This window comes from Camelus ferus, chromosome 12 (genome assembly GCF_009834535.1).
Source record: "Camelus ferus isolate YT-003-E chromosome 12, BCGSAC_Cfer_1.0, whole genome shotgun sequence".
Lineage (NCBI taxonomy): Eukaryota > Metazoa > Chordata > Mammalia > Artiodactyla > Camelidae > Camelus > Camelus ferus.
The window spans coordinates 21,113,538-21,125,572 of NC_045707.1; the positions used below are offsets into that span (position 1 = coordinate 21,113,538).

The 12,035-nt window shown below is 35.2% G+C and overlaps 1 protein-coding gene across 3 annotated transcripts in view; it reads right to left on the reverse strand.

Annotated features, from left to right (window-relative positions):
* The window catches only part of MON2 (MON2 homolog, regulator of endosome-to-Golgi trafficking), a 102,026-nt gene that overhangs the window by 35,114 nt on the left and 54,877 nt on the right, over positions 1–12,035 (reverse strand). For all 3 annotated transcript variants that reach the window (XM_006192372.3, XM_006192371.3, XM_032493107.1), the window contains 6 exons: positions 11,165–11,275; positions 9,469–9,644; positions 7,399–7,561; positions 6,780–7,073; positions 4,782–4,980; positions 2,670–3,298 (listed from right to left, as the gene is read on the reverse strand). In XM_006192372.3, coding sequence (XP_006192434.1) covers positions 2,670–3,298; positions 4,782–4,980; positions 6,780–7,073; positions 7,399–7,561; positions 9,469–9,644; positions 11,165–11,275 — 1,572 coding nt within the window. The remainder of the gene's footprint in view (positions 1–2,669; positions 3,299–4,781; positions 4,981–6,779; positions 7,074–7,398; positions 7,562–9,468; positions 9,645–11,164; positions 11,276–12,035) is intronic.

The window sequence follows — 12,035 nt, forward strand, 5'->3', positions numbered from 1 at the left end:
ACCCAAACAAAAAACATAGTAATATTGTTATGGTTGAATTCTGGGATCTTAAATGTGTAATACGGGACCGATTTTTTTCTTTTTTAAACAAACTTTATCTAAGAAGGTTATTATTCGCTTTTCTTTAGTATTCCGAAGTTTTTCAGAAAAGCCTATAGTACAAATCTAGTAACAGATTTTAGTCCAAAAGCTAAAAGCCGACAAGCAATCTGGACAAGATTTCCTACTAGCGCTTGAAAACTGTGTATGTGTAAACAAGAAAAGAACTGGATATCCAACCTCTGACATGGTTCAAGGTTTCTCTTTTTAAGTCATTTAAAATAATTCATTCCATGCCTACCATGTACTACGTCTTTGACAGAGAACTTGATACTGAAGATGGTAACAGCTAACATTTAGTGAGTGTTTAACTGTGCCAAGCACTAAATGCCTTACAAATACTATCCCATTTAACAGGGGGAAAAAAGTTGTAGACATTATCTTCCTTTTATAGATGAGGAAGCTGAAGTCAAGAGAGAGTCAGAAACTCGCCCCTATTAAGTGGAAGACAGCTTCACTGCACACCTCCAAGGGCACCGTTCACACATTATGTGATGGTGTCTCTGCAGTACCGCTCCAGCAGCCGTGATCGTGGAGGCAGGTATCGTATCCAGACATCTGACTTTAGGAAGTTTAGCAATAAATAAGACAGATGCAGTCGCCTGATCTCAGAACTTAGGGAAAGCAGATAATCAAATTCTCAGGTCCCCCATGTATGTCAAAATATCTTGGCCAAAATAAATAAAGAGATAAATAACCATACATGACTGAGTCATTTTGGCTGAGAACTAGTGACATGAAAACCAAGAGGAGAAGACTATGACCCTTAAGCCGTAAACAATGTAAGGGTAAACATGAAATCAGAAATGCGTTTTTCCTTTAGGAAAGAAAATAGCTTTTAATCAATAAGATGTTTTGCAGAATAGCTTATTAGTATAAAAATAGTCCCAAAGCAAGTAAATTTTGCTGGTGAAAAAGTTTTCTGACACTGTGGGGGGAAATACAAAAACACTCTTACTAATAATGAAATATGCTAATTTTTCTGTTAGGAAATATTAAAGACCTCAAATGATTGAACCACATTTAAGCGTTATGAAATACCATTTAGATAATCATATAAGTAATACACAATGGTTAGAGTGAAAATTAGTAATGCAAAATGATATCAACTGGTATAAATGAACAACAATAAAGCTTTCTAAGGTTCCAATTAAAGATGCACGTTGCTTTCATTAAAAGCTCAGAATAAATTCCTAGTAGTTGGAGTGAATGACTCTATTTGTTCTCTTACTGCTAAAGCAGAAGTTTTTTTAAAAAATAAAATTATATACTTTTATTCCTTTAAATGAATTTTTGGGATCTGTGTTTTTCCTTTGTTTATAATCCTCTACACATATACAAAGACTTGAATTAAACACCTGAGTGAGAGTTCTCGATTATGGGCAGCCCACAAGGCTTATGCTTTCTTTTTCTGATAGAATAACTTTTCCATTCCCTCAACAGCAGTCTATAAGCAATTTATATTCACAGTCAATCAAGGAGAAAAAAGTAATTACTGACAGGCTACCTTCCCCCCCAAACCCCGCTACTGAAAATTGAAGTATGTCCTTTGATTTCAATTGTGGAAAACTGATATCCATACAATAAATTTCTTAAGTGCCAGATTCTCTTGTACTTACAAGTTTCTACACAATTTGTTCCTCTGCAGGTGTAACTAGAGTTAAAGAGACCAAGGAATTACTGCTCAGCTAGACTTCCTTAAGTCAGTTAAGAGGTATTATGCTATAGCAGAAACCACCATTCTTACTATGAAAGTTCTCATCATTCCAGTTGGACATAATGCAATGACTTAAACAGAAAACAGAATCTGCAGTACACAAATGACTACTGAAAACGTTTGTAATCAGAATCTAGTTTCATTCTAATTTTGTTGGAATGCCATAGCTACTTTGTTAGGATTGCTGGCTGTTTTTGTCTGTCTGTTCAGCATTTTGGTTGCTGTGAATTGTGCTAGCAATTACCTTGATAGTTTAAAGAATTCTTTTTGATCTGGTCTTGCTTGCTTAGACTCTGCTTAGTAATTTTTCGGTCTGTTTAATAATTTTTTTTTTTTTGCAGGAACAAAACACACATAGGTAAAAAAATATTTTTAAAAAATGTCTGTGAGAAAAATACTTTATAAACTTACTCTTACCTTCTTTTTTAAAAAATATAGGCTTCCAACAATTGAAGAACTAATTTAAGTACAGATGAAGAAAATCCAAAATATAGTCCCACTGCTTAGTAACTTTCTAATTATAGAAATACTTTACTAAAGTTGCCATTCCAAAAAGCATATCCTCTTGTGAAGAGTTGCATGAACAAACCAAAAATGCTGGTGAATAGAAATAAGAGCATGCAGGCAGTTTCTTAGACTCTCAAGACAAACCTGGGTTATCTTTTTAAATATATTAGAAAAACACAAGTATTAAAGATAACTGGATCTTTATGACCCTGAATTTATCCCAAAGTATACATATATACCAACCTTGATGATCCAGAATTGACTCCCCAAAATGTACAGCAAAGTAAAAAAAAATTCCAGAGAACCATATGCATTATAGCTTAGATAGCCACTAAATTTGTGTTACCTTTTGGAGAACATCTAAAGCTGTAAGTACAGCTTCCTGTAAACTTGTCAAAACTGCTTCAGTATAAGATGGAAGAATGAAAGGGGATGCATCTGAACTTATTGGGACAGAAACCGCACTGTGCAATATGACTCCCAACTTCTGCAAGTCGTCCATGTTGAAACCAGTTTTTATGTGTTGGTAAAGAGCTGGAAATATCTGAATTAAAGCTGTAAGAAAAGGCTGGCTGGGAATGAATGTTAGTTTATCAAAAGTAATAGGAGGCTTAGTGCTTTCAGATCCAATCCTATACCAGGTATTCCACGCAGCCCACCAGAGATTCAAATCTTCAAGCTCATCTGTAACTATGGGTGGCTCAGAGCCACTGTATCTTCTAAGTCTTTCTCCTATGGAATCTGTTCTTATGAACGGCCTATTCAGGCCAGGGCCTGATATGGACCCTATAAGGACAGGCACAGGTACATTAACTGCAGGTGGCGTCTCAGGCTTATCTGAGTCTCTGACGGGGGACACAATCTGTAAAATTTCCTGGAAGCTTTTCAGTGCAGCCAGAGAGACTTCATTGTTTTTGCTGAGTGCTGCTGATTGTATATGGTCAAGAAGAACATCCCATGCTCTTGGAAAATCTCCTATATTAGGAAGAGAAAAAAAAATTTATCACCGTAAAAGTGATCAAATTTTTTTAGACACTTTAAAGTTTATTTGCTTTATTTTTCTGCTTAAGTTCCTACAGAACTAAAAAAAAAAAAACAAAAAATGCTTAGGTACTAACAATGTGAATTAAAATCATTAATAATAGAGAGAAGGGCCCTAAAGTGAACGTGATGAATAATACCACACAAAAATGCCTGAAAAGAGTAAATATGCTTAGGCTTTAACTTAAAAAGGGGGAAAAAGACGAACATAAAATAATAAATTAAAATAAAGATATGGACAGCTTGCTCACAATTACGCACAAAAGTATTTCTGTTCACTCTTCTCAACCACCCCCATCACCACCATCAGAACTGAAAGTATTATAAATCTACACCAGAGTTTCTCAATCTCAGTACTACTGACATTTTGGGTTGGATAATTCTTTCTTGTAGGGGCTATCCTATGCATTTTAAGATGTGTAGCAGCATCCCTGGCCTCTGCTCCCCGAGAAGCCAGTAGTGCATGTCCCTCCCCAGTTGTGACACCAAAAAACATCTCCAGACTGCCACATATCCTGTGGCAGGGGAGAGAGGAGGTTGGGCAAAATTGGCCCTGGTTGAGAAGCACTGATCTACCTACACCCCCAACAGCTTTCTCACCAGCCTAATAGTATATCCTACCATTCTTCTCTGTGGCCATTCCATTCCATTCCATATATACCATACAAAGTGATCTTTCTCAACCGCATGTCTAATCACATCACATCACATCACATCACATCACATCACATCACATCATAGATTAAAATCTTTCAGTGGTTTTCACTGCTCTTATTATGAGGTCAACTTTTGAACCTAACCTACCAAGTGTTGCATGGTCTGGCCTCTCTCTACCTCTACAACCTCATCTAGAATCACACTTTTCCTTGTTCTCTTCATTGCAGACTTTCAAACATGCCAGAGTCCTCACCATCTCCACCTCCTCAATCTTCTCCCAACTCTTTTACATGTTCTCTCTGCCCTTAAGGCTCTTTCCAATTCATCTTACCCTTGCCTGATGAACTACTATGCAGGTAAAATACTGCTTTCTCAGGGAAGCCTATATATACCTCACTGGCCTAGTCAATACCTATTATAAGCTCCTTTGCAGCATTTACCATTGTAGGAATTTTGTATGTATTTAGGTAACCATAGTTCCTCCCTCATACTCATGATATAGCAAAGATGGAGGCATCTGGCACATCACCGTATCCCTTAGAAAGGCAGGCAGTAGGATACACATTACATACTTTTATAATGAAACGAATGGAAACCTGCATGCTCATACACACACCACACACAACACAAAGACTGGCAGTTATGATGGATTACTCTTGGGAAGTAGCACTGTATATGAATTTTAGAAGAATCTTCTGTTGTTTCTAAACTTCCTTTAACATAAATTACTTATACACTCAGGAAAAAAATGTGTATCTACCTAAAGGCTGTAGTAAATATCTTCTCGTGTTGAAGATTCTCGCCACTCCGGCCAATGTTAAAACCCATGTCTCAGCCCATTGCTTCTCTGCTGTGTCTCTTGAATGATGAATGAGAATATTGCCACCTCCGGACTCAATCTTTTCTTTGTCTGCAGTGGTAGAAGACTCTCGAACTCGGTCCAGTAGATGAAAGAGAACCTGAATATTTATAAAAATGCATATAAAAAGTATAACATAGTTTAAGTAACAGCACAGGAAATTATAAATTGTTACAAAGAATTATTCCTGACAGTCTGATCAATCCCCATATATTAGAGGAAACCAGTATCCTTATATTCTTAAGTTTATCCTTAAGGTCAGAATATGAAAAATTAGAATAAATTGGATAGAATATTGTCTAAGACTTACTGAGTTGAGGTGCCAATGGAGCATCTATGGGGTAATGTATAAGAAGGGAATGAAGCTAAAGAAAAGGATCCAGGCAAAAAAATAATTATGAACAACATCTGGATGGAGGTTACAATTGAATCTTCGAAACTGGATGATGGTGCTTGAAAAATATCAAGCAGGAAGTGGCTGGGACTTGGGGAATGTTCACATTTAAAACATAGATTCAGGGAAAGGAACAGAAGCCAAGAAAATAAAACAAAAGTTGAATAGAGAAGTAGGCGCCTGCTGTGCAAAAGGAGCCAAATCAAGAGAAGTTTCAAGGAGAAAACAATCAGCAGTATTAAATGCTATAAAAAAATGTGTAGGATAAGGATTGAGCATAGGGCAAAAGACCTGGCAATTAAAAGACCACCTGAAGAGCCTGTGAACAATTTCTATGGTTCTAAAATTATGGTCTCAGAACCAGCAGCATCAGCATGACCCAGGAGCTTAACAGAGACGCAAATTCTCATTTCCCACGCTGGGGGGCGGGGGCAGAAATCAAGAACTCTGAGGGGGTTAGAGACCGTGGCTCACTCAGCAATGTGTCCTTTAACAAGTCCTCCAGGTGGTTCTGCCATACACTAATGTTTAAGAGACTGAAGTAGAATGATCTGGATATCAAATTAGAAGGGGTAAGGGAATGCAGAAGAGGTGAGAAAGAAAAAATAATTCAGATTTAGGAAGCAAGATATTAACAATGAAGCTGCTTGAAAGGAAAACAGGAATCAGAGAAAATGTCAGTTTGTTTTTCAAAACTGTAAGGGACTCAAGTATGTTTGTGATCTGAGGAGAAGCCAGGGAATGGAGTTGAAACAGATGACACAGGAGGGAACAGGGCTTCTAATTATCTGTATTAGGGAACATGCATTGTTAGTTTTTAAGAAGACACTTTGGGGTCTTTTTATTAAAATAAAAATATTCTTAAATACAACTAAAGTTTATCATGCTGCCTATTGTCAAACTTACTGATATCAAAAATTCACAAAAGCAGTAAAAGGATTATAAATAGAAGTTTTATTAAAGTGGGACAGATTAAACAAAATGTGAGGAAGTCTTTTAGGAAAGAGGAGATGCTCACTAATAAGCTGATGGCTTTGTAAGAAAGTTTTAAAAAGAAAATAAAAACGGAAAATTAAGAAATGAAACTGCATACTTAATGAACAAACACGTAGAATTTACAAATTGGAGTCTTTCTTTCGATGAGTCTGCAAGTAAATTTTACTATTGTTGACATTCTTCTATTTATAAAATTTTCATTTGATTATATTATATTTGAATTACATGTAGTGGCTTAGCAATTACTGATTTTAACTGCTGAGGAAAATGAGGGGGGAAGGGAAGAGCAAAGGCAAAAATCAAAGACAGAGATAAAAAGCTGAGGCTTTTAATATTTAATTTGTTCTGTGTGCGGTGCAATTAAAAATTTGAGAAAGCTTACATTTTCTGTTTTGCCAAATGCACAAATACACAGAAATTCTTTAAAAATTGATAGAAACAAGTTTAATTCAAAAAGTATATAAGCGTGTCTCAATTAAGAGCTGGTAACTCAAGCTATTCTACAATACCTTCCAAATAACAGTGTGCCACGTTGAATGTTGTAATAAAGTCCCATGTGCACCGATTGTCGAGAACAGAGTTTGCCCTGCACTCTTCCTGACAGCAGGCCGGGGGTCCACACACAGTTCACCCAATTTCGCGTAAAGACATAACCACAAGCAATCAAATGGTGGTGCAGGATGGAATGGCCGATTTAAAACCACTCCTTTCTCTTCCGCCTGCTTTTGCTGTGCTGCCTCTTCTTTATCTAATTCTTTTTCAATAGTTTCTCCTCTTTGGAAAAAATAATCTGAAATATTCCACTAAAAAGCGAAGGAGAAAAAGATCACTTTATTCACGGATTCTATTTTAAACACAGAAATATGAAACTTATTTTTTTCAGAATAAAACTTAAACACTATTACTTCAGAAATCTCTTTTCCAACAGAAATATATCAAAATTAATCTAAATAGTCCAATCTTAAAGAATTATTTCTTAAATAATACCACTGAACCCTTCATACAAGATATGTTTGGTACTTAAGTTATTTAAATGCTCCTATAGCACCAAAAGCATCCTCGCTTAGCATCCACTCTCGACTGCAAACAGTGATTTCCAGATTGTATAAGAAAGGCAATGATACTTACCAATAAACCTATTGATGTTAAACTAATATTAAGTTCTTGGTTATGAAGTCCAAAGCTACCTGCAACATCGACAACAATCTGCAGGCAAGTGCACGGCATTGTTGGCAAAAAATCAGTCACAACCAACTGAAGACACTGGAACGCAGTTCGTATCAAGGACTCTCTGAAAACATAAAAGAAAAGATATTTACATTCATGCATTTAACAGAAATGTGAGGAAAAATACATACCTTACAATAATTTGAACAAATCAAAATTTTAAAATTGGAACAAGAAAATCTTCCCTAATACACATCATAAAATACTTCAACATTTACATTAATGTAAAAAAGATATGCTTATTTAAAAATAAGTAACAAAAATAAAGAAAGAAGCTTATAGGAATAAGAAATAAAAATAGTAAACTAAAAAAAAGAAAATATGTATTGATGCCATATTATTTCTCTTTTGCATCAACTAGCCAAACAAAACTAAGACACTGAGTGAGAAAGGGATATTGGCTACAGCTACTTTCTCACCACGTATCCTTAACATCTAGCATAGTGCCCAGCCCAAGAGAATACACACAATTTACTCACTGAATGAAAATGAGTTCCTTATATTTATATCTATACTATATACTATTTAAAATTCTACATCTAGTCTGTAAAAGTAAAGAGTAATTCTGAATTTCAAATGAAGAGAATAAGAAATATGTGTTTTTGGAGAGAAATTCTGGTGGTGAAAATAAACACCTAACACATTGAGCATGTACTGTCTTATGTGCTTTCGAAGTGTTTTACATGTATTAATTAATTTCATCCTTACAACGCACTATTTTATAACTGCATTGTAGGTTGAGAGGAGAAATTTCAGCTTGACCTAAGCTATGGCTAATCTCTTTCCACTTAATCATGTAGTATTTTTGTAGTATTTAAGGAAATTTGCTACTACAAATAAAGAAGCAAAACTAACTTTCCATAATAGTCCCAAGCCTCTCCATCATGTAAAACTCCTAGTCATCCATACGAGGTATTATGAGTCCTGCTGCAGAATTACAAATACATACAAATGTTTGCTAAATCTCTGCACTGCAATGTCTTATTTTAAATTAAACAAGTCCATACATTTCCTCCTTATGTGCTCTTCCTTCTGTGTTCCCTATTTAGTTAAGGATTTCACCATCCAGTAAGCTGCCTAAGTCAGAAATCTGGGAGTCACCCCTGATTCTGCTTCCTATTTCTCCCTTCATTCCTCTAGTCAATCTGTTAAGTAGCTCAAATCCATCTCCTCTTCCCTACTTCTAGAGAGCCCTGCAGGCTTTCCCATGCACCCCGCATGCTGCTGACACAGTAACATACATCAAATGCGTATCACATCACATCATTCTTCTGCTTAAAATCCTAAAATGCCTCCCAAATGTACTGAGGATAAATCCACATAACTTATAACAGCATATAAGGTTCCCCATAGCTTTGGCTCTGCCCCACTCCAGGGCATGCGCCCCTCCTACTGAAGTGCTATTCTTTTGTGGCATAACAAAGTACTCTCTTACTAGGCTCCTGCTGCTAGGCTTTGTTCCTTTTCCGTAAGTTTCTACTTTTAAAACAGGAACTATTTACCCATGAAACCAGAATAACTAGGTAGTATAGTATTTGACATATACTAGGCACAGAATAAATGTTTCATAAATGAATGAAAAAGTCATTTAAAAGCAATTTCTTAGACTTCCTAACACATGCAGAGAAGTCAAGCCCTAAACGCTCATTCACATCTTACCAAGAATTTACCAAAAGAAAATGCAGCACTTGGGTGTGTTACAAAGTTTGTTAGATTGGTGCATTTTTCTTACTGTAAGTAAGAACCTTGCATTCATGTATAAATGTCAAATAAACAGCCTTTTTTCTACCTTTTAAAACAAAGATGAGCCATAATGATTCCCTATAGCCACTTGGGGGTAGGGTTAAGAAAAACTATTCTAGATGTTAAACTTCAGCAGGAAGGGCATACATAAAAAATTACCATCACGTCAAGATTTTAGTGGGATTCTCTTTTTCTATCATTTTTTGGATGTTAATTTTAAACACTTACCCTTGATCATTTCTGATTGCTCCCATAACTCCAAGCACTAATGGCCACCCAGGCCCAAGACTGTCTCCCTGACTCTGCAGAATCTGCAACACACATTCTAATTGCTTGAGTCGAATATCTGGGTGGTTAATACTGGACATCTCCTTTAATGGGTTCAGTAAAAGCAACTGCAGCCTCTGAAAAGGGGGCAAGAAGCTAATTAGAAAGAGAAGTTGAAAAACATGGGAAAGTTCTAACTGTTGTCTTTCAAGTTTAAATTCACCTCCACTCAGACTGCAAGGGTAAAGAGAAATTTTTTCAGTAAAATAAACATTAAGTATGATTTCTCTAACAGTAATCACCAGGATTATTTTGTCATCTATGTCTTTTTTTAAAGTCAAAGAAAATAAAAATCAATCTTCAAAGGGTTAGATTTCAGAATAAATGGGGAAAATGACTTTATGTTAAAAGGTATTAATTACAGGCCCATACAGAAATGAATCTCACTAAAGGATTATCCATCTATCTATCTATCTATCTATCTATCTATCTATCTATCTATCTATCTATCTAGTTCTATTTGGAGAGAAGAAAACAATTCTCAATTTCTAAAATTATCTTTCATTAACCCAATTAATGTATATCACATGTATTTAAATTTAAAATTCTCAATACTCATAAAAATGAGTAAGTATGGCAAACAAAGATGACGTAAAACCGTGAAATCTGTTGGAAAGTAAAAAAAAAAAAAAAGTACTATGCTCTATTCCTTTCAGCATCTGAAAGCACTTGCTTCATTTTTAACTTTCTTCTCTCCAAGGATTCATTTATTTGGTTCATTGATTGAACAAACATTTATGAAGCTCTCACTATGTGCCAGGTATTAAGCTGGTTGTTGAGGATATACACGTGGACAAGGACTTTCTTTACAAAAAACTTAAAACTGTAGCAGGAAAAATATATCAAATCACTAAAATGTAAGCTTTATTAGAATGGAGCTCTTGTCTGTCTTGTTCATCATTCTATTCGAAGAGCTAAAATACTGCCTGGCACATACTATGTACTCAGTAATTATCTGTTGAGGAAATTTGTAGCATACGACTCCATGTAATATAGCAAGATAATGAGGGCAATGGGGAATGGCTATTAAATGCTTCATTCCAACTCAATCTTCAAGCAAAACTGGTGGACTTTTAAAAAACTGTATAAGACATATGTAAATGACTATTGGAGTCAGGACAAAGGACTCATGAAAAAAGTAAACTATGAATGTATAAAATAACCTTTAAAATTATTTAAAAATAAAAATCTACTTTACTGTGGATGCCTCTTAATGCCACTTATTTCTCCCCATGTAAGGGTAAGGAGCGAAAAAAAAAAGAGAGAGAGAGAAGTGAGGACCAAAGCAAAAGAGGCTAATAAAGCACGGCTCAGAAAGGACAGCGCTGCATGAAGAGGGAAGCTTCTAGACTGGGAGACCCTATTCTACATAATTTATTAACTTAGTTCAGTGTCATTAACAAGAAATTTAAAAAAAAATTTTAATTTGGCTAATCCTAAAAATCCAGGCATATCAATGTTTTGTAAGAGATCCACGGCCTACAAATAAAATAGAATATTAAACAACAAAACCCACTTTTAGAATATCATCTATTTGAGAAATTAAGAAAAAGTTACATATGGGAGAGGATGATTTTACATTAAGTACTTTTTTTACCTGATTTTGTGAAAGTGGAGGATCATGGTTAAATGTTAATCCTGCTTTAATAAGTGAGGTTAAAGCTTCTGCTCCCCACTCTCTCATTCGAGAGTTTGGATGCTGGCACACCTGAAGGTACACACATTAAACAAAGTTAAATATTTAACTTCTATACTTAAGCTAGGCATCACACATCAGTTTGAGAAAAGAAAAATTAAACCATCACATTTTCTATTCTTTCACATTTAAAAAATTATATCAAATGTTCATCAATAACGGTTGAAAAAATATTATATCCAAAATGTAAGTAAGCTTACCTTCTGAATGAGAGGCAAGAGGAAGCAACAGAGAGACAGAAGATAAAAGATGAAACTAAACAACTCACAGAGAAGAAAGGATTCATAACAGTAAATGATGTCATCAGAATAAACAAAACAAGCAGATACTAAGGTTCCTATTTAGGTCTACCAGCATAATCAAATACTGAGCTAAAATTTTAAGAACATATTTTTGCCATTTGATGAGAATGTCCATAATGAAGAATCTGCATATATTCCTTACTAGCTCATAAGAGAAATCCCAATAAAATAGAGATAAAAAAGGAAAGACGAAAGCACAACACCTTTTTTAATTAAGAATACCTTCTTTAGGTTACTAAAATAATGTGAAACAATCATGGCAACCTAAACCTAAACCACACATAAATACGTATTCTGACTGAGGCAGCTGCCATTAAGAAGCAGTTAATTATTGATTCACCCCAATCTGAATACAAGAGAATACAAATCCAGACACAGTTCCCTGGCACTATCTATAACCAAATAGGTTTTTCCCTTTGTAGAAAACCTACCTCATAATCACAGGAAAGGTTGTAAAAGAGCAGTGTTTA